Genomic DNA, 27,472 nt, shown 5'->3' on the forward strand with positions numbered 1-27,472 from the left:
TGCCTGAATCAGAAAATTTGGGATCTGCTTGTAACGTGTCACGGCCATGAAAGACTATAAGCAAAGGTCTATCACTCAGAGGGGATATGCCTCTATGTAGAAAACTGCTTGACTTATCCTTGATGGAAAAGGGGCACTTTAACAGCTTTAATCAAACTTTCTGAGAGTACTCATAGCATTGCCCCGCTGCATAGACCGACCAAAAGCAACCTTTTCCAACCTGATGCCTTCCAGAAGTTATGGACTACAACTCCCATCATCTCTTATCACATCGGATCGGCTGGCTGGGGCCTAGTCCAAAACATCTGGAGAGCTCAAGTTTCGCAAAGGCCTCCTTACAGGGATTTGTTGTTTTTCTTCTGGACTCCCAATCCACCAGTGAATTCCAGAATTCCAACTGGCCTGTTTCAAGAAGTTAATGCAAATGCTGCTGGAGTAGCTGTCACAAGAAGCTTTGGATGGTGGGTGGGGGGTGGGATTACATCAAAGTGGTGTTTGTGGGCACTTACTGGTATTATATGTACAAACCCAGCTTACAGATTTCCTGCATCAGATGTCAATGTGCTACATTTTCCTTCTATATGTCCACAATATGAAAAGATAAGGTAGTATTTAGAGTCCCCCTCCAAAAGCAGCTTAGGGCCACAGACACATTGGTTCAGCATTCAGGGCACAGAGTGAAGCAATGCTTCCTTGGCTATATGGAAAAGCTTGGCAGGGGGTGGGGGAACAGTGTTCCTACATGATGATTTATCTTGACGATCATAACTTAAGCAAAAGGGGAGGGCTGGAACTGATTGGCAAGGTTTTCAGGATATAACAGGGATTTTAAAACTCCCCCAGGAGTTTACATTAAATTAAAGAGGTGAGCTTCTGCGCAGGATCTGCGGACAACAAATGCAAAGATGAATATGGGCAGGATCTTTCCGAGGCTACTGTCAACCCTTTGGCTTTGTACAGGAAGAACTACTGTTTCTGCAAAGACCGAGTTAAGCTTTTCAATGAGGGTTGTGATCCCTATTTTAAAATTTTGTTCTCTCCCTTGGAAGGAACAGCTTCATGGCCTATTTAATGGGCAAGAAGTGGTTTCACTGGGAACACCAATGCCTGCCCCAAACTGGTCAGGCTACTAATAAGAGTTCCTCTTTGCACCATTCTTAGAGTTAAGCTATGTTACCTATGCCTCTCAATAAGGTTCTGGTCATTTTAATCCTAGCTGTGTCCACATCTTCATTCAACATATCATGGCATGAAACTAGGGTGTTGATTTATAAGATGCCTTTAAAAAAGAAAAAAAAGAAAAACACCAGGCAAACTGCTGGGTATGTGATAATGAATGCTAGGATGGTTTGTGTTTGAAAGCAGCAGCAGCAACAACAGTAACGACACAAATTAATTGCAGAGATTTCAAGGAGATAATGCAGCAGAGGTAACGAGAATCACCATGTAATTAACGTGGTTTCAAATTAAAGTCCCCTGTAGTTACTGAAAAACATTAATTTATAGTAACTTAGTAATTTAACTTGTCAGTACTGTAACACAAACTTTTAGGACAATCTGTGAATGTCCCAAAGCTAGGATGGGGGCCAGAGCAGGCAGTGACATGATGCAAAACTGACATTCCAAGTTACATGGGAATGCATTGGAGTGTGCTAACCCAGAGAAATATTACAGTAGTTTAGTCAACTTGAACATTAAGCAGAATGGAAAAGATTAATACCAACCTCACCCCAATAGTAGTGCTATTAAGCTTGGTGATCTGATCTGTAAAATTTCAAGACCTTTTGTCAGTTGTTGTGAAGAGATAGAATTATGGCACACCTTGTTTTGGCTACAAGCTGACAGAACAATGTCTAGTTCAAGTGCTCTACATGACAGAGGAGAAAATGTCGTTGATGGTTCTTAAAAGAATGATATTTTAGAATGTTGTGTTTTCTTGATAGAGTGTATAAGGTCTCACTTTCAAAACCTAAGTTGAAAGTCTTACTGATCTGCCATAGAGAACTTTGCTCCTTCATAAACTACAATCTAGTTAAGTTTTATTCCTTTTGGGGGCTAGTCAAATGGCAAAAGTTAAGTTCGTTCTTAAAAAAAAAAAAAAGCAACCGAAGGTATAGAATAAGATAAAGGGAATATGAATGACTTTAGTAGTTTAGAGGCATAGGAGGAGGCAGAAATGCACAAATGGTCTTTTGTACTATTTAGTGAAAAATATACAACTGTATATACAGATATACTACAATTAATACACTACCGTTATTTTCATGTACCAATAAAAAGTTTGTGCATTAGATTTGCTTACTAGAGAATAAGTCACATTTAACACAATGGAACTTACTTCCACAAAAGATTGCACTGCATGACTCCCAAACATTTTGCCACTGAATGAGCCATCATTCTACTTACAAGTTTCCCATTTAGCTGCATTGGGCACAGTTTCAAACAAGTTTGGTGCTATGTCTATAAATTGTCCTTTTGTCATCCTTGTAAAAAGGAGGTACAGTGAGCTTATTATTCAGACAAGACAACTGTAGCAGAATGTTGGGTTACAACAAACAGAACCAATAGCCAGGCCATTTTACATAGCTTGTTTCTTTAGAAAGCAGGGGGGAAATCATCCCAGGAAAAACGATACATTTTTAAAATGAAGGCATGAGCAGTTAATATTTTCACATTTAATAAAGCAACAGTTTTCTTCCCAATATTATTTGTGTGTTGCGCTGAAATTAAGCCTGCTGTTAGAGATTTACATGCTAAGTGACTGGTACTTCTAAATGTACATCAGTGGCTAGAGCTATCACAAACCAGATCATCATCCCCTTGCGTGTCTGCTGTTAACTTCTCACCCTGCAGTTATACGCTTTGATTTACAAGCTACAGTGTTAATATTATAAGCATCCAAATTGTATTTGGAGACAGGAAACAAAACACACAGCACCCGTGTAATAACTGTTTGTGTCTACAATGATTGGTTGCAGATTATTATTGGTAACGTACCTTTTCAAATTGTGGGAGAAGCCAATACTGTATTAGCTCGTCTTATTAAGGTTCCACTATGATCTTAATGACTAGCCATTATAAGGTAATATTGCTAAGCAGCACCTTAATACACTTACATAGCTCAGCTTTCACAATTGCATCCATATTACTGGTTGTTGTTTTTTAAGTAGATGCACATTTGAGCAAGATGCGCACTGGAGGTGGTACTTCATGATTATGTTATTAAACATTATGGGAGTTCAGACAGAGTAACACTAATATTTTTATTTGCTGACTCTTTATCCACATTAATCTTAAATTAAGACAACATCCTAAGTACTTCTTCTCAACGGATTTGAATCCATACTGCAAACTCACCATATAAGTTACCTCACATGTCCGGCTGCCTTTTAGTGGGTTGAATGAAGTTCACCACAGATACTCTGAATCAGGGATCCCCAAAAATATGAAACAAAAACCAAGCCTCAAAAATTGATTTGAATAGGGAATGTTTAGATTACACAGCAAACCATAAAGAGAAAGTAACTCTGGCACATAATCTTCAAATATTCTGCCATATTTGAACTGAAACCATGATTTATTCCTTTACCAGCACATCATTTCATTATTCATCAACTATCAAAGAAAATAATCAATTTACAAAGGGTGTTTTAAAAAACAACATGTTGGCAAAATCTGAAACCTGAAGAATGCAACACATGTACTTTCAAAGGGAAACTGTTATCTTACAGTTCTTTGGAACTGCCACCGCAGGTAAGACTGTGGGATGGCGAGCTTGGTGGACAAATCCAAACCTCTAGAGAGTAAGTCAGCTGCTGAGACCAGGCCAACAACGCCTTTACAGATGTTGGTGTTGCTTTCAGGGCAGGAAGGTACCCCGAGACTTCACACGCAAAAAGACTACTGCTTCCCATCAAGCACAATGCAAACTGATAAACCACAGCTAGATGTACACCTAGGAGCATACATCTGCTTCAGGTAGGGCCACCTCTTGCACCACTGTGGGCTCGCTATGAGAAGGGCTGTCCAAACGATAGTTAAAATATCCCAACTAGATGCCACTTCATACATGAGATGGGATTTGGGGGGGGGGCGGGACTTGCTTCACCTTTCTGCTACTCCCTCAGGCAATTCAGACAGGTAAAGTACAGTACGTATTAGCCCATGTGTGAATCTTCAGCACCTGGAATTCACTGCTAGGAGGTGCAATGGCTTCACTTGAGCCACAGCTAGAAACTCTGCTCTGTCTCCCCTGCCCTGAGAAATGTTGAGAGTAACTATGCAAAGCAGGGTCTTCTTTGTTGTGGTGCCTAGAGTGTGGGATTCTCTTCCAAGAGAGTTTTTTTGTTCTTCCCCCACCTCCCCAACTTTTTGGGATTTAGAAAACGCATTGGTGGAATTGATCATCAGTAGCAGACCTGGATAACTGTATTGCTTTATTTCTATCTTTCTGTGAATTGATGCTTTCGGTTAAGTTATCTAATTGTTTTATCTGTTGTTTTTAATATTAAATGTTAAGCCAAACTATTGATCCTGACAGGTGGAAAGATGGGAGCATAAATATTTCAAATGAATAAATACAATAAAATGTCCTCACAGCAAGACAAAGTCCTCAGTACTAAAACATTTCAACTTTTTGTTTTCATCCTCAGAGAAAAGGGTTCTCTCTTCCAGGACTGGACTCATCAGAAAATCATAGTCTCTAGAATGCCCATTTACAAAGGTAAACAAAGGGTAGTTCTCCTTAGATGAGGATTTCAGGATCTACAATTAAACACAGGATCAGAGAAAAACACTGATTAGAAGACAAAAAAATTGCACTGCTCTTATTCCAACTATGTGTACGTTGACAACTGAGCATTCATTTTTAACACCAAGCAGAAAACACTGCACAAAGGACATGCAAATAATCCCAAATAAATATTTTTCATGTCTGTGGCACACTTCCAAATGCCACATCTCCCAATCAGAGATGTGTGCACACTAGATCTGTACCTAGAACACCCATTTATTTGCATGGTAGAATTACACCCAAAGTGCAACAAATGATAAACAAATCATACCCAGTCAGCTCTCTTGTATAACATCTAAAACCTAGTAAGTTCAAAGCCAAGCTTCACACCAGCTCTTTGAACTGCTATAATTTTAAGCAGCTAAATAACGTATATGGTTACAGCACCATATTAAAAAGCCACGTTAGTCTACAGATTAATCTACATGAGAGACTGGTCAAATCAGAAATTCAAAAATAGTTCTAATTCCACATTTAATCCAAAACAATTTTTAAAAATGTTTAAGCAGAATGAGGTATTAAACAACAACAGTCAGGAGCGGGAAAACCATGCTTGCAGTAAAATCAAATTCCACATTTTTTTACTGTGCTCTGCCGTTTTATACTTTTTTCTACCCCCATTTAATTACATCCTTCTGATAGTATTGTGAAAGAGAAGGGCAAAGAGAACTGAGACACTATCAGTGATGAGCAGAGGAGAGAAGGAAAAAGGAGGCTCGTGTGAAAGGGGAACATTTTAGGAAGGTAGTGCAGGGCAACAGATCTCAAGGGACAAGATAATTGGATACAACCTTTTATCATTTGGCTATTGGATCAATTCAGCCCACATCAGTAACAGAAGTTCACGGCATTCTGATGGCTGTTTGGTAGCCTGTGAAATTAGCTGGCAGGCCTTCCCCTCCTAATTGACAGGTGTCTTGCAACATGACAGCCACCACCATGACTAAGTAAAAGCGGCTCCCCACTTACTCAGTGTCTGATGAGTTTCTTCCCATTATAGATGAAAATATATGTATCCACACACACACACACACACACACACACATATACACACACATAATTTTGCAAGGAGGATATACATTAGTCTAGTGGCTTCATGTTAAATTTGTATGGAGGACACTAGATATAAAAAACCACATGATTCCGTAAATACTGACTGTTAAGGGAATGTAAGGAAACTCAGACCACAGAACTGTGGAAATGATTGCACTAATTTTTTACCCTTCTTAAATCTTTGACACTCAAGACCTACAAGATCGAAATGTGATACAGGAGCTGTGAAGGGCATTGATGGGCTGAAACCCATTTACCAAATGAAGGCCCTCCTTGGTCTGCTTTTTGAGCTATCTTCAGACATTGCCTATATATTTCCAAATTCACATTTAGCCATGAGCTAGAAACTTGCTTGAGAGAGAAAAAAAGATTGCTATCAAAATTCACACCAAATTATCAGATTCTCACAAAATGAAACAGTGTACGCATGTACATGAAAAAAAATACACAGCCATGGCCATTTCAAAGGAGATGAGACTTTTAAAATATCTGGTTCTGTACCACTGCTTGAACAATTCCCCACTTAGGAAGACAATCACACATAACTAGTATACCTCCCTGCTGATACAGGGGCTGACTTCTTTTCAAAAGAATGATGTGGGAATTATTCCTGTAGAAGCATACACATGAAAAATGATACAATGTAATCAGAATCAAAATGATGTTGATTCCCAAGAAAAGTAATTTTGATTGAGGCAGTCTTCTGTACAGAGAATTCTAATCTCCAGAATTCTTAAGAAACAGTGCAATGTATTTAGTGGCTACAAATGTGAGCTATGAGCCAAGAAGTCTAGTTCAAATGCGATTTCTGTCGTGAACCCTATAGCCTTGGACAAGCCACTCTCTAAGCCTTCCCCTCTTCAGAATGCCTCTTACTTTCTAGGATTATTAAATCTGCAGCATATTTTTTCTCTCTCTCTTTTTATGAAGGTTGTGAGCAAAGCTTGGGCCTCCAACATCTATGAATTGTTCAGAAGGTAGATTCAATTATCAAGCAAAATAAAGGAATGGCCAGAAGCAAACTGTGGCTTACTATGAACTGGTGCTGGTGCCTGCTAGTCAATCATGCCTGCTCCATCCTGCCAGCATCTCCAGGAGAAACAAACCACAAAGCTTGGCTTAGCATTACATGCAAACTCAGCAGTGTGCACCAGCGTGTCATTCATTCATGACAAGCCATGGTTTATTTCTGACCATGGCTCACTGCTAGATGCAAACAAGGCCAACAAGTCAATATGACATGGGTTCTTTCTAGATCTTTACTTTTTATTTTTTATCTTCACACTTCCACTTCATAGTACCTAGCAGCTTTAACAGTGCAAATCAGAGTTCAATGGGACTTGCACAGTATAAATAGGACTGCACACTAAGTGCTGTAAGAGTGGTACTAGGAAAGCCTTCTATGCCATCTTTCAGACAATAATTTGTTAAACCACCATAGTGTTAAATGTCTATCGTACTTTTGAGCAAGGCAACGATTTATGTCAGCTTGATGAAAACAAACAGATGAGTAGGTGGGAGTGAGCACGAACAATTAAGGGAAAGTGGTTGTGTTACTGTGCACATATAGTGGCTGTTCCCTTTTTATGTGTTAAATGTAACAATTTTATTTCCTTTTTCTTAGTTTATATCGGATGTAATAAACAACCCTGTGTTTGCTTGTATCTAGGATGTGCTTACTTTCACAGTAAATTCTAAATGGTGCTAACACATAGTAATAATATTTTATCTGTAAATGTAGCAAACATACTTACACTAACAAATAATAATGCACAATTTAGTTTGATTTAATATTTCCATTTAAAGTCATCCCCAAGGAATTGATTGCCTTTTAAAAGATTCTTTTTGTGTAGAAGATCATTCAATGTCTGAAGCTTTCCGCATAAATATTTTCGTTTAAATGCTGCCACCTAGTGGGACAATCCTATACTTGGTCTTGATATAATTGAGAAGGGGGAAATTATCTCAGAGTTAATTTAACTTCTACAATACACATATGCATGCATTGCAAGATCATTTACCCCATGTAATTCAAGTTATACTTGGTCAGTGATCCCCCCCAACTGCCTTTTAAGATGCAGATTATTTTAAAGAAAGGCCATTTTCTCTGGTGATGGGCATATCTGCTGAAAATACTCTTGTGTAAGTAGTTACTGAATCATCTACTTAAGATATTTCTTTATCTAGACTTTACAATTCAATTGTGCTGATGTAATGGGATCACAAAAGACTTCTGATGGGCTTATATATTTATCTTTGCCAGTACATATCAGTGGCTCAAGCCTTGATAATACATCTTGATATTTAAGATGTTCCAAAATAAAATAATATAAAAGTAAAGGACGACAAGGTGAAGTATCAGTTTCATCATGTGGATGCTTACCTTTGTTATTTCTTCAGAAGCCCTTTCAAAGGCTTGCACATTTGGACAATATAACCCTATAGTGCAGCTAGGATCCATTTTTTTAAAAGACATCTTCTTTGGAGAAGGGCAGTGGAATGACTGTAATTATAAGCGGGAGAAAGCACAAGAGAAAATGATTGATATAAGATACAATTACTCATCCTGTTTCCGAATGTTTCATAAAATATTTCCATGAAATTGACTGAGTTTTACCAGTTCAATTAACAAAAAGTACTTTTACATGGTAAAAATGAGAGCTGCTAAAGTCAACTAAATGTTCAAAAAAATCCAAAATTTCCTATTTTTTTCAAGTGGAAAAACATGGGTGTTGCAAGAAAAGGAATTTGGCATAATTTGCAGGTATTTTCAGACAGTGTTGTTTCTTCCTTATTTTTGACACTTCTAAAGCAACAATCACACTTTTCTCTGCACATTTGAATCTGCAAAATGCAAGTCATGAAGGATATTAAGTGACTGTTTCCAGCGGAGGAACTTTATAAAAAGAGAAGTTGACCATTTCATGACCCAGCTGACTTTTTCAGGCCAGCACACAGGCTTTACCTGCAAATAACCACAGGAACAGTCTCTTGCATTGCCAAAGACCGGGAAAGAAAACTTTCTGAAAACCTGGAGACCTACTGCCAGCATCTACTAGCAATAACAATTCCCTGATGGCTGCTCTTGTCTCCCTATTGTTTTGCAGAAATTTGCAAGGGCTTAGAAGAACTAGATGAAGTAATTTTTCATTATACTTCCTTTCCACTAACAAATCTTTTCCATTGCAATGCACTTTTTATTAGTGAGATTCCAACATAATAGATCTACTTTTCTTCAATACAGAGAAAAGTAACCTAGTAGACTATTTTATCCACTTTAGAAAAATAATTCTTATTTTTGAAATTCAGTGATACAATACATTAAACAGAAGTTTCCCAACACACACACACACACACACACACACACACACAAAAGGGGATGGCTCAGCAGCATTTGAAAAGCAGTGCGGCACATCCAGAGTTTTATCTCAATGCTTAGAAAATACACTCTACATGCATAGAACAGCGGTCAGGCTCTTCCAAACAAATAGATTCTGTAGGTTGACTGCAGACTGGATTGATTTTCAACTTAGCCTGGACAGTTTATCAATTCTGAAAACATATGATATGGAGAAATCTAGCAGAACTGTTACCTACAATAAGAAAGCAATTTCTGTTAGTTTTTGACACCCCTAGACAAGGACAGATTATTATTACATGCACTCAACATTAAGGTCTGATCCACAATTCAGTTGTTAAACGAGTGCTTCTTGCAATGTGAGACCACCCAAATCGGCATGTTCTTGTTATGCCGCATATGTTCAGGTAGCCATTTTACCTCGGACACCAGGAAGAATCAGACACTGCTGTTATAAAAAAACGATTATTGAAGAACTGAGCAAACAGATATTACTTTAATAAGAAATTGTTTCCATAAACTATAGTCAACTATAATTCACAGACATCTCTCTATTCCTTTCTCTCTCGACCTGCTGTAACCTAACTTCTCATTCCTTAACTTCTCATCTAGGACTGCTACCTGCTAAAAGTCTTTTAACAACACTACAATGGATATATATATGTGCAAATCTATTTTATTCACTACTAGATCTGAGGATTACACACAAGCTAAAAAGTATTTGCACAATTTAATCCAGATGGAAAAATTCCTGAGCCTGACTGGCAGCAGCTAAACTGTGCACAATTACTGTAAATTGCTCAAGTGGGGTGATAGGAAAGTCCCTTTTGAGTAGATGAGTTGCGCAGACTGTAGGAGTGACTAGGATCTTCATCAGTGCTAGCTCCAAAGCTCTGATTCACACTGCAGCCACTACATTTTAAACACAGCATGGGTGGGGCTGTTGTGCCCTGTCTGTTTGTGAGTTGCTCAAACAGATTTCAAGTTTACCCCCTTGACTGAGGTCTGGAAACTTGCTTTAAAAAAACATGAAGAGGAGAACCTACTGCCCACCAGATGTTGTTGGACTATAGTTCCCATCAACTCTAACCAAGCTGGCTGATGGAAACTGTGGAGTTCAGTATCTGGATGGCCACAGGTTCAACACTCCTGTGCTCCTGAGACCTGGGTTCCTGGGACGCAGACTAGCTGTAAATTGGGGTAGCTGCTAATGGTAGCAAGTACTGAAGCAATTTTTTTTTGGGGGGGGGTTCTTTCTTTGTGCATCATGGTCCATGTTCAGCCTTTGTCATGGGGAAAAGTAAAAGTCTGGAGAAAAAAGCAGATAGCACAGTGGCATGCTGCCTTCTGTTGCATTCAAGTATCATAGGTTTGCATTGCAAGTCAACTTGGGTCAAGTAAAGGCATTCATAATCTCAGAAGGTTTTCCATCTACATGCTTTCAGCTCCGTAAACAGTCCCAGGGGCATAGCAGAGGCATTGCACTCCCCAATGTTTTGTGTGTGGCCGCCATCTAAATCATAGGAACTTAGGAAACTGCTAGGCCACTGGTCCAAACATTTCAGTATTGTCTGCACTGACTGGCAGAGACTCGTCAAGATTCCAGGCAGGTAACATTCCCAGCCCTACCCAGAGATCCCAGTGGTTGAATCTGGGACCTTCTGCATGCCAAGCTGATACCTGCCACAGACATACAGCCCTTCCCCTAGTTCCAAGCCTGGAAAAGTCGTAGGGACCCCCCCACACACATGTGCAGCATCTAGTCTGAGCATAGAGCTGTTCATGTATGAACCACACACACAACTGAGAGAACTCTCCTTCCCAAAGCAGTGAAGCTGGACATTCAGCACTTGAAATTCCTGTAAGTGGGAGGGGAGTAACAAGGAGTGAGGTTATGCTACTCCCGTTGCAAAAGCACCAAAACTAGACTTTGGTTGTCTCAAAGCAAAAATCTGACACACAAACAAATTCACAGGTTATGTATTCCACTGTATACAAAATATCAGCAATGGTTCATTTTTTAGTTTATTCCTTTTTGTGATTCTATGTTGAAAGAAAGAAAGAAAGAAAGAAAGAGAAATGATCTAAGTAATTAGTGTTTGGTTCATATATGAAGCAAACAGTGCTGGCTCTTTATCCATCCTACCTCGAGGGGGAAATCCTTTACGCTGACATCTACAAAAGACTGGCAGTAATGAGGATCCATGTAAATCAAACTGTCATCTACAAGGACAAAACAAAAGACAAGTAATTCAAAAAACACCTTATTATTACACTGCTTACAATCCAATTTCTATGCAGAACCGTGGGGGGAAAGGACACCCCCAGCAAGTAACTGCCTGCCAGGCTGATATTCATTGACTGAAGCGTAGGTTTTCACAGGACAGATTAACTTTTGCATAATCAAATATGCTTGTAGAAGCAGAATTTTGATAAAGTGATGAGACTGTCATTTAATTTTTGGAGATAAAATTACTTTTACAAACACACAATTATATTTCAGGAGTTTGCATATGAAAAATGCATTGTACTCCCTCATCATGACAGGAAGAACATATTTGCTTGTCATTTGGTCATCAACTTGTACCATTTAAACTACTAACGGGTAAATATATAACCAAGATCTGCCAGGTAGTGAGCAGTGAAAGGCTCAGAGAGTTTGATGAAACAGATAAATTATGCCTTGTTTGTGCAACAAAGAAAATTAAATGTACATTTTACAGAATCCAATTACCATATAGGGCAAATGACAAATGACTGGACTTTGGTGAGTCTGATTAATAAAGTACTCATTTTGCTATTTTAATCATTCCACTTCCCAGGGGGTTTCTATTAACTCCAAAGCTTGGCGGGTAGGAAGGGGTGGGGAGGAGAGAAGAGAAGAGGTATACCACACTGAAAAAGACATACCTTATTAAAATACTAACCTTGAAATCCAGCAAAGTAATATGACTGCTTAGGTTTGCCACCAATAATACCAATGCAGTATTCAAGACTCAAAATCCCCTGTCATCACGATAAATAAATGGGGCGGGGAAGAGAGGCAGGATTACCACACAGTAGACTTAATTCAATGCTGGCTAATTTTGTTCAGTACAAGCTGCTTACAAGAGGAAAGCAGAGCTGTATCATTTACCTAAGAATGGCATTCAGAGAAAGTGTGGGGCAGAGGTGAACTGAGCAACCTGTGGGCTGCCTGAATCCCTTGGCCTGGCAGTCCCTGACGTCTCTGGTCGCTCCACCCCTTCCATCTCATGGTGTTCTGCTGGGAAGCAGAAGGCTACAAAAGGGTTGATCTGCTTGGACTGCACTTTCCAAAGGCATCCTCACCGCCCCAGGGAGGAAGTGGCGTCCTCCCCACCTTGGCACAGAGAAAGCACAGCACTTTGGGGTTGCAGGAATCATGGATAAGCCATTCCAGAATACTAACAGCAATGGTGAAAACACCCAGGCACTGAGCCACAATGGGGAGGGAAGGAGCAAACAAGCCTGGCACTCGGGGTGAGTTTGAGACCAAGGAGCATTTGAGAGAGTGGTGTAAGCCTGCTGTGGGATAAAGAATCTAAAGGTTCTCATTTCAAAGGGCTGCATGCTAATGTGCCTGACAAAACCTGTGCAGGTTCCCTGGCATCTACAACTACTTTGACAAGAAAAATCAAACCCATCCTCGTTTTCATTCAACTGGTGCTATCCAATGTGTGTCCATGTACATATGGAGCATGACACTTGTCCTTCCAGACATTGACAAGAAAGCAAATGAGAAGGAAATCCTAACTTGGAGCAGGCTAAACAAATAGCTGCCATATTGTCATTTTATTTCATCTAGCACAGCCTCTGAACCCCTGACTAACCAAGTAGACTTTGCTTCTTAAGAGTACTTGGCGAAAATAGAAGCAGGGCTGGTCCCCTTTTCTTCCCTTTAGGCACAGCTTCCAGTAAATCAGAAGAGCATTTTTACAGGCCCAGGTAAAGTTTTTTTTCTCATAGAGAGGACTAGAAGTGTGTAAAAAAGGCAAGAGGATAGGACAATTTCCAAACTGAGAGATTACAATGAACCTTCTATAGTCCAGCAGCCAATATGGGTACAACAAGCTGCAGCAGCTGATGTTATACTACCCAGTGTCTGAACAAGCTTATTAATTTTGATATCCGAGTGTTTTACAGAAAAAGAGGGTCACAAGAGCACAGACTGAAGGGATGGCACACTATTGCTGATATTTGAAATAGTCATCTTTAGGGCTTCCATGACAGTCTTAAATTGATTATTAGCACCACTGAGACAGAAAACGGATACTGTTAATGTAAATGCCACTAATCAGCTGCTTAAGTGTGGGGAACAGATGAAGATCCTAGGTAACATTTTAAAATCAAGGATGCATGGGGGTGCTCACTGAATGAACCACCAATACAGGTGAAATCAGATCGGTCTTTATTCTGAATTACTGCATCAGCAAGACAGCCATTTAGGGACTGGAATAGTTATAACTGGTTTAACATTGAATATCCTAGCCCTGCAATTATGTCTGCATACTGAAATTTCAAATTTCTGAAGTCAAACTTTATGATCTACTACCGTAAAAATCATAAATACTTTTAATAGATTGAAGATTTCCATCCTTAACTGTCTTTTTATACCATCTAGTGTTACTTTCTGAAAAGTGACACTGAAACTCGTTTCATACCTTCACAAACTCTAGGTATTCCATGTTGGTTCTTTCTCCTCCAAGCCTCACGGGAATTAATATGATGACAGATTTGGCATCCGGTTTTTCAGAATCCGTGAAAGAGCACTGTGTATCGATAACATCGGACTTGTAAACTTGAATGAGGCAACATGAAATATAAGGGAGATTAAAAAATGCATTTTCAAACACATGCTGAATAAACCAAACAAAAAACAAGGTATCTGTTGATTCTAAGGGGGATAGGAGGGAACTGGCACTGTTTGGCCCTCCTCATGGATTCTTGCATCCTCCCACTGAGGGCCAGAAACACAAGCGTGTGAGTGTGCATGCCTAGGTGCAGAAACCAGAGATGCCACAAGCCCTGCACTGCACGAAACCCAACTGCTGTAACATGAACTGATGGGACTGGTGCTTCTTGGCTCACTAGTCATGAATAGGTTTCCACTGCTGTGTCAATATAGCGTGAAGTCCACCCACGCACTGCACCGAGAGCCTCTTGGAGTCCAACAGAAGACAGCACTTTGCTGATTTACAGCATATCTATTCAGTAGTGTGTTGCATTGAATTCAGCGGGGTTCACTCCCAGGCAAATGGGGTTAGGCTCGCCATCTCTCCCTCCTAGGCCACACTGATGCAGATATGTCAAAGCAAGGAATTTCTAGAGGGTTCTGTTAGTCTACTGGAGCATAAACAGCAATTTGTCTTGTGGCAGCTTCAAGACAACCACACTGTATTATGGCATAGTCATGAAACCTGATGCTGTAATGAAATCTGCAAGTCTTTTAAGGTACCACAAGAACTTTTCCTAAGAAAGAAAGCAGCTGAGCCTAGGCAAACCATAGGCATACCTGGTTTGGACATGTCCCACAGACCTTCTAGCTGCTGCTAACATTGTCCTGTTCCAGGGGGTGGAAGGTGCATGGAAGAGAGGGATATTCAAGGCTACTAGCCAGGGTGACTATGCTCTACCTCCAGAGCTGGAGGAAGCAACGCTTCTGAATACCACTTGCTGGAAACCATGGGGGGGAAGTGTTGCCCTTGTGCTCCGTTCCACGCCCTGGCCTCTCACAGGCATCTGGTTGGCCACTGTGAGAACAGGATGCTGGACCAGACGGGCCACTGGCCTGATCCAGAAGGCTATTTTTATGCTCTTACAGCCTGGGTATATCACAGCTTTGGGGCGACCACTCACAGCAGCATCTCTACAAGAAGCGTACTGTTACGCATCTCCCTCTGGTACTCCAGCAAAAGCATTAATATCCAACCTTGCCTGGAATACATAATCAGAGCATTTATGCTGCTTTCATCCAATAAGGAAGCTGAGATTGTGTTTGCTTTATTGCCTGCCTGATATATTTGAGTATTCAATGCAAAGTGAAAACATTCATTATTACTCAAGGGCAGAAGGAAATTAATTTTTTGCATTGATCTAATAGCACAGGAGAGAGAAGATGGCTTTCTTAAACTATACTTTTAATTACTCGGATTTTTTTTCCGTAGAGAAAAAGAATTAATATATCACTTAAAATGGTTTGTGCATGTTGAGAAAGAAGAATGAGTCCAAAACCCTGAGTCAATAAGTTCAGAGGACTTGCTCACAGCAGATGCTACATAAGTGCACAATCCTCTGGTCATATTAGAAAAGAAAAGGCATCAATATTTCAGCATTAGAAAATGTTACTCAAACAAACATTTAAGAGTCAGTGCAGCAACACTGATCCCCAGGAATTCAGTAATTATCATTTGTGATTTACCCTGCACCAACAATATACAATAACACCTTAGAGTAAAACAACAAGAAGCTTTTTGCCCCATGGAGCTTACAATCTAACCCAAATGCTTAATATTAATATTATTTACATATGAAATTTTGCAATATGTAACTTTGTTTGTAAAGTGCTTGATCAGAAGAATGTCAGTGGGTTCTGTTTGCATTGGGGGACTCCCCCACCCAAGCAAAAATAATAATAATCTGGTTGAGAATAAGTAGGTCCTCTGTAATGTTGAGGTCAGGAAGCTATCATGAGGAGTACAAACTGAAATGTTCCTATCCATTTGCAAAATGGATCAAACTCTATGTTTGGTTCAAACTCTTATGTTTTTAGCATCACAAAGAAATGCAAGATTTAACTCTCGCATTGGTCAAGAATACTGCCCAAAATACTCCACTTACCTGTACAGTCTTGAGCAACATAGACAGTTATTCCTTGTAACTCAGGGTCTCTTGACTCTTCGACAGCTTTTCTAAATACAAACAGGCTTACTTTAGGTTCACAATGCACAGAATTAAGGCGCAGAATCATAACTTTGGAGTTGGAAGCAATCCCAAGGATCATCTAGTCCAACCCCCTTCAATGAAATAATCTCAACACATCGTCCCTCATCCAATTTGAAACCCCACCGGACCCTGCTTAGCTTTGCAAATGTGCTAGCAGTTTTATTAGGACACAATCCTCAAATCACCTACTCCAGAGAAATAGACTAGGCAGGAGCATTGAAAAGCACAACCTTAATCTGCCACAAAGATGTACAAGTATAGACTGCAAAATGTGGAAAGCAAGGAAATCAAAACCAAGGAAAACCACGCCAGTCTGTTTTTCATTACGCTTACTTCCAATTAGCAGGTAGCTAATTCACCAAGTTGAAACTGTTTTAGTATAGTTCCCAGCTCGTTTTACTAAAGAAGAAATGCTGAAAAATCTGAGTTAGGGAAACTGCACACATATTTGTTGAAATGTGTGAAGAAAGCTAATTGCCCACTATAATGTGCCAGCATGTTACAAACCTGTTATGATAAAGAGTACACACAGTGGAAATCTGCCATCAGTCATAACCAACCACATACACACGTGGTAAAATAGATTTGGGAGCATGTTATAGTACACAAAGACATAATGGGTTGTCCCTCCACAAGATCTGGCAGAGGGTTTCTGCTGGGGAAAGGGGGCAAAGGCTTTTCTTCACCCTTCATCCTGATTTCCCCCTTGTCCCCGAATCTTCCACCATCACATCTCATACTGTTCTGGAGGGTCCATCAACCCTCCACAAAAGCTTTTCCAGGAGCACAAGGAAAGGACTGTACATCATTACTAGTCTGGATCCAACCCAATCTGTACAGTGGTACCTCGACTTACGACGATAATGCGTTCCAAACGCGCCCTCGTAGGTCAAATTTTTCGTAAGTCGAAAGGCGCTATCTCCGAAGGGAAAGAAATTTCGTGAGTCGAGAAAACCGCATTAAAAAACTCGTAAGTCGAGGTATTGCGCCGCCGCTTTCCCTTCGTAAGTCGAAAAATTCGGATGCGGCGGCCATTTTTTTTCTTCCGGAACTCATTCGGAAATCAAAAACGTCGTAAGTCGAGGAGCTTGTAAGTCGAGGTAGCACTGTTTATGTAATCATTGTATGACCTTAGCTCAAAAGTTAAACGCACAAACCTGTTTACTCAGAAGTAAGGCCCACCAGTTTCAGTGGGATGGGAAATACTCCCATGCAAGTATGCATATTGTTATTGCCCCCAAAGGTTAGCTACTCATGGCCTCAGAGCATTTTGTAGAACAATCAGCTCCAAGTCGTATGGGGGATCCAAGTGGGTGGGGAAGGGGTGTACCATGAAGAGATAAGGTAGCTATACAATGGATACATTTCTGGAGGTATTCGTTTACAGAAAATATTCAAGTTGAACATGAAAACCTTAGAAGCTTCTTTTTCGAAAAGTGTAATGTGAAATTCTAGGAAAATATTAGTAAGTTTTCCGTGTCAATTCCAATTATTTATCTCTGCAAATTCAACTGGATACATAAATAACCTTCACCTCTCAAGACACTGCATTATTTCCCAGTAGTCTCATTCAAGGTGAATATTCTTGCTATACAAGCAGCACGTGACTCCTGCATCTATATAAATGTAAAAATTTACATCTGCACTTTGGCCTCTTGTGCTTAGAAGGTTTAATGATTCAATTTATGACCATATTGGGACCCACCTAGAACATAAGACTATAAAAATACAAAATCAATGGTGTCCAAAAAAATGGCACATAAAGGCACCCTGTACTGAGAAATCTGACTTTCAGCTTTTTTCTTTTTTTCAATCTAGGCTGAATGTCACAGACCCTTTACTTTTACTATTATGTAATTATAATATTAATAGTCCCATACACTTACAATTTCAAAAGAATTTGATGTGTGCAAAGAAATGCTGAAAACATCAATTTTAAACTCTGACAGTTCATTACACTATCAGTACATTACAGCCCCCAGGTTACAGTATTAAAAAAAGAAGTAGTAGTCTATAATGTTATGCATGTTCCAAGGTTAAAAGAGTTGTTGGTTTTTAGAACATTTCATTCAAGATACCCTATGAGAAGTCTAGGTTTGGGACAAATCTTTGCAGTCTAGAATAGCCCAACGGCAATGTTTCAGAATTAAAAGAAACTTTGAACAGAGACCAGTCTTGAAATATGCACTACTGCTTCCTTTCTTCTTTCTGGAACACATCCTATGAATTTGAATCACTAATGACAAGGATATATAGCTAAAGCTTTAATTGTTACTTTCTAATTAGCTGACAATCTCAAGACAGTGCTAAAATGAGCTCTCTCTCCATTGGATACATTAGTGAAAGACAATTTAGTTTGTTTTTACCTCAAAAGGTGTGCTACAACAGCTGGCCCATACCAATCTCCAGCTATTTTCCCAGACTTGTTTCCATATTCTGTTAGGCGATGCAAGCCAAAATTTGCAAGTGGAGAATCACCAAACCACGATATTATTTTTCGATGAAAGTGTTCATCCCTCCTGTCTCTGTTTCCCCAGTTCCCCCTTGGGGCTTGTTTGTGGTGGCTTGACTGGTTCCTGAATTCTTTCTCTCCTGTATGTGATGCTTCAAGGGACGCAGTGATCTTTTTTACGGTGTGACTTGTCCATGATTCAGAGTCTGAATTTTCAATGACAAATGCATCTGGCCATGTCCAGTCTGTGACAGACACAGCATATATTTAATGGTTTGCCTGCTAGCAAACAATTTAAAGATTTTTTTATTCGTTTTAAATTATATATTGAAAAATTAAAGACGTTTAAAGTTGTCTGTTCTCTACACCAAACAACAGAGATTTAGCATCAGCCAGACTATCCCAGAGTTTCCGAATAAAAGTACAACAACACTGATTTTATAATGGCTCCATCACAACATAGAAATCTTTTCACACAGAACAGGATGAATTAAGAAATGTCATTGAATTACACCAAACTTAACTGCTAACTTTTTCAGTTTTATTGTATTTCAGTTTTCCAAGAATTAAGCACGGTTTCCAAGAAGTTAGAATAAATTTTAGTTTAAACTGAATTGTTTTAATTTGTATTTAAAATTATTAAATGAGCAATTTCCTCAAAATGCTTTTACAACTAGGTTGTGAAACTCATTGCCACAAGATATTGCCTTAGCAAGATTTAGGAACAGGCTACATCTCCCTCAAATGCTAAATAAGAAACAAAAGTCAAGGTATCTTTGGGGTAAAAAACATTAGAAGAGCAACATATTTTTCATGCTTGCCAAATACAGGCATTAGAAAGTTGCATCCATTTTGGAAAAGGATTGCATAATTATGGTTTTTACAGAGTTTCACAACATCCACCGATACATCCCCCACACTATTCTTAAAAAATCATTCAAAATAAAAACCAAATAAGCATTGTATGTAACTACTGAATTTGAAAGGCTAACACTCTGGATAACTCAGTTGGTAGAACATAAGTATATTAATCTCAGGGTTGTGGGTTAGACCCTTACGTTGGGCAATAAATTCCAGCACTGCAGGAGTTTGGGCGAGAAGACCCTCGTGGCCCCTTGGAACTCTACAATTATAACACACTTCATTCTCATAAGCACACATGACCCAATTCCTGTGGTTACCTATTCCCTCAAATCAAAAACTAAAAGTCAACTGAATAGGCCAAAAATCTGGGAAACTTGCCTCTCCCAAGAAAGTGAAGAATAAGTCCTTGTGCTAGAAGCATCTGGCCAGTCCTCAGGGTACAGCCCCAGCCACAGTCTGTTGTTAAAGCTGAGCCCTTGATTTGAGGAAATTCTTCTCTGTATGTCAGCCATATTCTGGAAATGAAATCTTTACGGAACTCTTCCACGTTTCTTGAAATCCCCTCGTCTGTTATATCATAATTTGACCCATTTGGTGACGTGTCACTTGACTCTTATAAGAGAGAGACATAACAAGCTTCTTTAAAAAAAAAAAAGTTTACTAGTACTTGTTTTAAATAAGTGACCAGCTGCAAAATCTTGTACAATTTATCAGAATTGTTAACAGTACAAAGCATACTGTGAGAAATCTCTACAAAATAATAAAACAAAAATTGTAACTTTAGCTTACAGGTATTTGCCATAGGGAATGAATATACAGCTAGAGGCTTCACTCCATAGGGAGTAAAGGTAAAGCCAGTGTCTTTAGGTCAGAATATTTAAAGGAAATGTCAAAGAAAAAATTATATAAAAATCAGAAGGCAAACAGAAGCAGTTGCCACTTTGGATTGGTTTTTGTTATATCATTCTCCCATATTACAGAAACAATTAACCTGCATACAACTTTTGCAGAAAGGAAAACTGAAGAAAATACGGTAACTGACATTAACGCAGGGCTGTAATTGACATATAAGCACAATGTTGCCTAGACACAGATGAATTGGCACAGGATTTTACAAAGCCCTGTTTGCCCAGTCTGCACATGCTCACAAGCCACTATAAAGAATTTGAGGCCTATGCATGCCTCTCATTCCCTACCCAACCCTCCAGCTGCACTCATCAAGGTCCTTAACAAAGTAGAGAGGATCTGAGATGTATATGCTGGCTTCACACAGACTAGATTGTGTTAGTAGCTGTCTGTACAACTTTGGGTGCGTTGGAAGTAAGGGTACAGAGCTTGAATATGTCCTATGAAGATCCTTCACACACTGGCGGAGGAAGAGGAGTGCGGAGAGAGCGCAACGCCCCCAGCAGCGCGATCCCGGTGGGGTGCCATCATGGCTGCCCCCCCCAGGTGCCACGCCCCCACAGGCAGGGCGTCAGGCCCCCAGGATGCGTGCCATACCCCTGGGACGCACCAGCCACGCCCCCGCCTGCTCTCCGCCACTGCCTTCACATATGGAATGTAAGACTTTTCCAGCAGCCACTTACGGCAAGTGAGAAGCAGTAATATATATGCATCAATGTCCGTTTGGACTGAAGAGCAATTTACATGCTTGCAGCACATACCTTCAGTCTTGAAATGGTAGCATTTTCCCAGCAAAAAGACAGGAGAATTTCTGCTAAAGTAAGTTTTTGTTTTCAACACCCAGCCTGTAAAGAAGAAGAAAAGCAAAATAAGACATTTAGAAATGATCTCCAGGCCAACTTTAATGAAGTTCACAGAAAGCAAGGAAGAAAATAAGCAGTCTCAGCTTTTATTAAAAACAATTTCTTCTGCTTTGAACAACACAAATAGGGTTTAAGTTATTCCTGTGCTAAATTTGTTAAATAGTTTATGTTGATGTCTGCACTTTTAAAAAAGCATACATAGAAAGTTTCACTTTCCAGGCAGGAGTAACAACTAGTGGAAACACAGTACTGTATTGAGAAATAAATACAATCTTGTTTGATATTGGTAGTATATAAATGTTTCAAATAACTAAACAAACATTTATACAAAATTTCTATCTAGCCCATTTCATCCCTCTGAAAGGCAACTCTCAAAGCAATCAAATACAAAAACATATTCAGTCCTCAACATGGTCATGGGAACTTGTGGGCAGGGGGTGCTCACACTGACTCAGCCCTGACATAGAGGAAGGAAAGACTAAATGGGGCTGAAAAACAACTAGATTAAAGGGTAAAGGCACATTAAAAATAGGGACCAGAAATCCAGGGCAAACAATAAAAATTAAACAGCAACAGAATTAAAGGCTGGTTGTTGTTTTTTTAAAGTCTTCTAATAGTTATGTCTTTTGAGTTTCTCGTTACCGAGAGCAGAAACCTGACAAAAACCTAGCAGAATATTTTAAGCTTTCTTTAAGCTTTAATGGTTTGGAATTAAAAAACAACAGTTGCTCTTTTGGTTATTTCCGCAGAAAGTTTCATAAATATTTTATTTTCTCATGCCATCCTCTTCTTCCCCTTTTCTAGCATCTTCCTCGTGGACTATGATATCAGAAAAGATTTGCATCTGTCATGGATAGCTGATTACATGGAATTCACAGAATGGGGAAATACACTGATTTATCCCCAGCTATTGCTGACTATTTAAGTGCAAGTGATTCTTTTAAAAGTAAGAAAGGAGTAGGTGTCCAAAGAGGTGGAGAAAATTACGAAAGGAAAAAATTGTCAACTGATGGAGAAGTAACACAGCCGCTTTCTTAATCATGGCTATGGCAGATTCATACGTCATCAACCTCCCAGCCTGCAAGATGGCAAGTAGGTCTATCTACAAATGCCTTCCAAGGGAAAGGCTGGGTTTCACAAGCTAAATCATCAGTCTTCAGCTGGGACCTATCACCAGGTCATGGCCTGATTTAAGACAGGTCATACTACCAACATACAAATACTGGTATATGGTAAAAAAAAAAAAAGAAATTATTTCTCATATACATATTTGGGTTGAAAGTGGGTTCTGGGTCCAAAAACATTGAAGACTACTCAGCTAAACCATGTTTTAACCATACAGTTGAGATCTTAAGTAAGAATACAGCAACAATATTTCATTAGCACTAAACATACCCTAGTTGCTATCTTACTGGCTTGATTCAGACACAGTACTAAACTGTGATTCATGCATTTCCTCCTCTGACACTGCTACAATGAGATCAAAAGCTCTCTTTTCAATCGATGGCAGTCTAGCATTACACCCAAACCCAACACTGTGGTTAATCTTTATTGGTTTATGAAGTTCGTTTATGAAAACAAGCCAACTTCATAAACCATGGCTTATAGCTGGCTTGTTTCCATAAACTACAGTGGTGCCCCGCTAGACGAATGCCTCGCTAGACGAAAAACTCGCTAGACGAACGGCATTCGCTAGCAGAAGGCTGCCCCGCAAGACGAAAAAGTAAATGGGGCTGCCTCGCAAGACAATTTTTTTTTTTTTAGCGAAAACTAGCAGTTTACATTGGTGCTTCGCAAGACGAAAAAATCGCTCTACGAAGACACTCACAGAACGAATTATTTTCGTCTAGCGAGGCACCACTGTACAGGTAAAATAGTTTGCTTTGGACATAATGCTAAACAAATAGAAGTGCTAGAAATAGCTAAAAATAGAAGTGAATGCTTCCCATCTCCTTTCTGCAGCTGCACTGAGAGAAGAGAGATGAGGAGGAAGTTGACAAACCCAAGTCTCTTTCACATAATGCAAAATGGCTTAGCATTACATCTGAAAGAGTCCACTGGGCCTCAAGAATTCAAAAAACGACTCATGCTCTCTCTTGTGCAAATTTCCACTTCCTTCCCTTGTAGTATTAGCTTTACATCTGCACCAGCACTAACAACAGTTAACATTAACTGGGAACAGCAAACCAGCTTCAGTCATTTGAGACAATGCACAATCCATTTTCAAAGACGAGGTTGCATTCTTCCATTAATTGTTTTAAGCAATGCAATTTATCATGTTTCACTTACTGTATTTCATATTATGCCATGCAGACATAAACTTTGATTTTATTTTTTCTACTTCATCTGTCCCTGTGGCCTCCATGTTCAGATTCAAGAGGAAAAGCCATCACTGTCTCAAAAGACACTAATCTGTGCTACTGCAAAAGGAAAAGGAATAAACACATCCATGAACACTCGGGGCATAGCTAAGCATGCTTGTGTTATTAGGTGGTTAAACATATTGTGACTAGGAAGAGCAATAAAATCTCAGAATCCTCCACTTGCAGAGAGAAAAGCAATTGTAACTTCTATGAATAAATAATAAAAACATTTTGTTCCAAATATACAACAGTAAAATTATCATCCAATGCTAAATAAAACATAATGTCCTCCAAATGCTCTCTATTTCACAGTAAACTGTCCTGTGTACATAGAATACATTGGTGTACATCTGAGAACACCTAAACACTAATTGGAAGACAGAGAAAAATATTTGAATTGCTGCAAAAGGGACACAGTTTTATATTATGTCTATTCTGTTCAGAAGCAGGACTCTAGGCTCATGAATATTAATGCTCTATTTAAGAGAGTTGGGTTCTATCCCAGTCCAAAATGTATTAAAAGAGAAGAAATCTGGGTTGCAAACAAAAAAGAGGTCTATGCTTAAAAATAAAAATAAATTACCAAAACCAAGTCTCCTGTAATATGTTAGATTATTCTTGCAAAAGAGCTACTTTAAAAATTCACTAGAAAATTTATATGTTGCATGGCTGTCAATTATAAAATGAAGAATACAAGTAAAGTTCAGATGTGCTGGCTCATTGAAATCTGTATTAAGGCAATACCTTTAACAGGCTAACCAAAATGTCACCAAATAGTGTGCCAAGTCAAGCCATATGATATTGAGTGTTTGATGTAAGATTACCATGAAAGCATGTAACAGAACTTAACAGGTATTTCAATTACATTATGTATAGTGGCCTTACATTATACATTCTATATCATAGAGTGGGTGATTATATATATATATATATATATATATATATATATATATATATATAATAATAATAATATGTTTTCTGGGTCTGTATTGACGTTAATGAGAAAGGAAGAAAAACACCAAAGAATGAGGGCAGTGAGGGCTGCCATTCATACATGCTCTCTGTTAGTTGAAAAAGCATGAAATGAGTTTTAATCATGGAAATTTTACTTCAAATTGATTGGGGAATTGTCTATTTGTAGTGTACTGTTTAAATAATTTCAATGGCTTGTATATGGTTCACATTGTTTGTTATTATATAATGACCATGATACGTCAGGTTTCTATTTGCTTGTTCACATACTATACTAATCTATTCATTTGACTTTGTCTTTTTACTGCTAGTAACGATATTGCTGTGATATGGATTTTGGTTGGATACAGATGGAGCAACCATTGTTGAGTGTTAACCTTCCTTTTTACTTCTGTAAATATTTGCATTGGAAAACAGCTAAGCAAACAAAACAAGGTTAGCAAAGCAAGAATTTCTTCACAAGATTAGTACTTCATTTTGAACAGACATCTTATTACATAAACAATGCTGCATGGATATAAGTGTATCAGCATTCATTTTAACAATCACAGGTTGTGTTTACATAACTTCAGAAAGAAGGAGTTAGTTTGCATATGCTCCATCAGATTTTATGTCAGTGTAAATGGCAGAAGAAAAGCAGCTTCTGGGGGTCTGATTTCTTTCATTGCCTTCTTAAGATCAAGGACATTCATAAAGCTAAAATTGATCTGCAAGTCTGCAGCTCTGAAAGTTTTCCCTGGCTATTTCAGGGATAAAATAAGCCCAAGTAACCTATTAAGAGTCACCAATATGGTGCCCTCCAGATATTAATAATAATAATAATAACAACAACAATTTTATTATTTATACCCCTGTTGTCAGCCCCAAGCATGGCCAATAGCAAGGAATGATGGGATTTTGAATCCAACAACATCTAGAGGGCATTACATTAACTAGCCCTGCCCTAGTTGAATCTCAAAGAACACTATTTTTATTTCTTATGCAACGACAAGCTATCAATCCAAAGCACTCTTTGAAATCTTCCCATATGGAACATACAAAATATAAATTATTGAGACAATATAGGAAACTACATTAGAGCTTATTCAATTGCCATACTGATGACAATCAGCAAGATTCTAAATTCATTTGGGTGGTTTTGTGCATAATGTTTCCAACTCTTCAAACAATGTTTTGGAGAATTGGAAACAAGCCTGTAATGTAGTGGCTAACGATGGAACGCTTCCCTCTTTTCAGTAAGAAAGTGAGGCAAAAGTTTCCTTAGTGCCTGGACATCATGTATGATACAGCAGCCAAACCCGCAACTCCTTGCAGCTCTTTTGAGCTCCAGATTTGAAGCTAGGGAGGGCACAAGAAGACAGTCCTTGACTATGTGCAGGGGCGCAGGGTGAAGTGACAAGGAAAGGGGAAGAGTCCTTAAAATCACAATTTTAGCTTGGCTAACAGGGCTAGCCAAAAATTATAAATTAATTTTTAGATACCAGAAAACTCAAAGCTGCTTCCAAGACTCTGTTGTTTGAAAGCACTGAATCATTTGCAGGCTAAGATCATGGAGAATAAGGAGAAAGCATGTTAGAGGACAGGGGCTTCCCTTGGGGACTGAATGTGTGTGTTAAGGAGAAAGATTGGGACTAGATGTAGAAGGGAAAGACTCAGGATAAAAGGGTGTGCAATGCTGGTCTGATGGGGATGCGTATATTAAGCAGGACAAATTTCTCCAGAGGTAGCTTTAACCAATTTAGATTTTTCTGAAGACAAGAGGTTATTCTCACATCATACTGCCCTGAGCCATTAGTAAAAAATAAGTTCACACCTTTAGCAGATGAAAAAGAGCAGACTGTCACTGCCAAGGTGTCCTAAATGGGGTTGGCACACATTCACACTGTTTCTTTTAGAAAGCTGTTTAAAAAACCACTAAGTTCACAATCCTGTACCTACATACCTGAAGTAACACCCACTGAACTCCATGCGACTTCCTCATGTGCCGACATGCACAGGGCTGCAGCCTAAGTATCAATAAGCAACCAAACTGAATGGATTTTACTACTTAGGTATGACATTTGTATGCCACCCTATAACATAAAGTTGCTTGGGTGGCTTATATACTTAAATACTTATTTATATTTATATATTATATACTTAAATAAGTATAAACAAACAAACGTACAAACCCTGAAATACTAAGTTCTCTAAACAGCTGTAGTCTGAAACGCCTTGTTTCGACAGATGTCAGACCAAAATGGTAATCTGTGGCATCTCAGCACCCAGATGGAGCAACTGAGGGAGGTCCTTGGCTTGCAGGTGGGACAAGATAAATTTGCGAACGGAAACCTTATTCAGGGACGTGCCTTTTTTGCCATGACCCAAAATGTGCCCTTATTGCAAAACCTCCAGATAAAGTACAAAAAGCAGAGGCCGTTATTTCCCAAAATCACTGGGTAATATAGGATGAAATGGCTGTGTATGTCTCTCAACGTCCCATTTAAAAAATCCCCTCCTTCTTCAACAAGACAGGGATGCTCCCCGTCCGTTACCAAGCCCCAAAGGATTTCCAGAGGAAACCCAAAGACACACTAGGGACAGGGTCCCCCTGCCTTGAAATGCTAGTCCGCCCACTGAAAGCGGCCCCGAGGAACCCGAAATCCTCATTTCCCCAACCCGACCCCAAAAGTTCACGCTCACCAAGGACGCCGGAGTCACAAGGAGACGAGAAAGGGGAGGGGGGATGGCCCTCCTGTTTTAAAACTCTTTTTCTTTTTTTTAAACTTTCCGATCTTCACCACCGACTCTTTTGACCCACTCCGGCTACCATAAGCGCCAGTCGGCGCCGTTACCAATCCCCCAGTGGCGCCGCTTCCGGGACTGGGGGAGGAAACCAAATCTGCC

At 39.3% G+C, this 27,472-nt stretch overlaps 1 protein-coding gene across 3 annotated transcripts; it reads right to left on the reverse strand.

Moving 5' to 3' along the window:
* Window positions 1–2,187: 2,187 nt before the first annotated feature.
* Window positions 2,188–27,472, reverse strand: ATG4C (autophagy related 4C cysteine peptidase). Of its 3 annotated transcripts, XM_033151915.1 has the most exons (12): window positions 27,269–27,470; window positions 26,531–26,592; window positions 23,541–23,674; window positions 21,150–21,233; window positions 19,861–20,094; window positions 18,533–18,863; window positions 16,062–16,132; window positions 13,886–14,022; window positions 12,131–12,209; window positions 11,350–11,426; window positions 8,229–8,348; window positions 2,188–4,764 (listed from the first exon to the last, which is right to left on the reverse strand). In XM_033151915.1, the coding sequence occupies exons 3-12, from the start codon at window positions 23,614–23,616 to the stop codon at window positions 4,594–4,596; spliced, it is 1,380 nt and encodes a 459-aa protein (XP_033007806.1). In that variant the 5' UTR covers window positions 23,617–23,674; window positions 26,531–26,592; window positions 27,269–27,470; the 3' UTR covers window positions 2,188–4,593. The 3 variants fall into 3 exon arrangements, with proteins under 3 accessions (XP_033007806.1, XP_033007805.1, XP_033007808.1); XM_033151914.1 differs by lacking the exon at window positions 26,531–26,592 and having other exon boundaries at window positions 23,541–23,671; XM_033151917.1 differs by lacking the exons at window positions 2,188–4,764; window positions 8,229–8,348; window positions 26,531–26,592 and adding an exon at window positions 9,209–9,438 and having other exon boundaries at window positions 23,541–23,671; window positions 27,269–27,472.

This window comes from Lacerta agilis, chromosome 6 (assembly GCF_009819535.1).
Source record: "Lacerta agilis isolate rLacAgi1 chromosome 6, rLacAgi1.pri, whole genome shotgun sequence".
NCBI lineage: Eukaryota > Metazoa > Chordata > Lepidosauria > Squamata > Lacertidae > Lacerta > Lacerta agilis.

Excerpts from the sequence above, each read along its gene's own strand:
- ATG4C (XM_033151914.1), bottom strand. The coding sequence starts at position 23,616 with ATGGAGGCCACAGGGACAGATGAAGTAGAAAAAATAAAATCAAAGTTT. Across the intron at positions 18,864-19,860 it reads TCTTCACTTTCTTGGGAGAG|ACTGGACATGGCCAGATGCA; the intron begins GCAAGTTTCCCA and ends TGTCTGTCACAG. Across the intron at positions 14,023-16,061 it reads TGTTGCTCAAGACTGTACAG|TTTACAAGTCCGATGTTATC; the intron begins GTAAGTGGAGTA and ends GCCTCATTCAAG.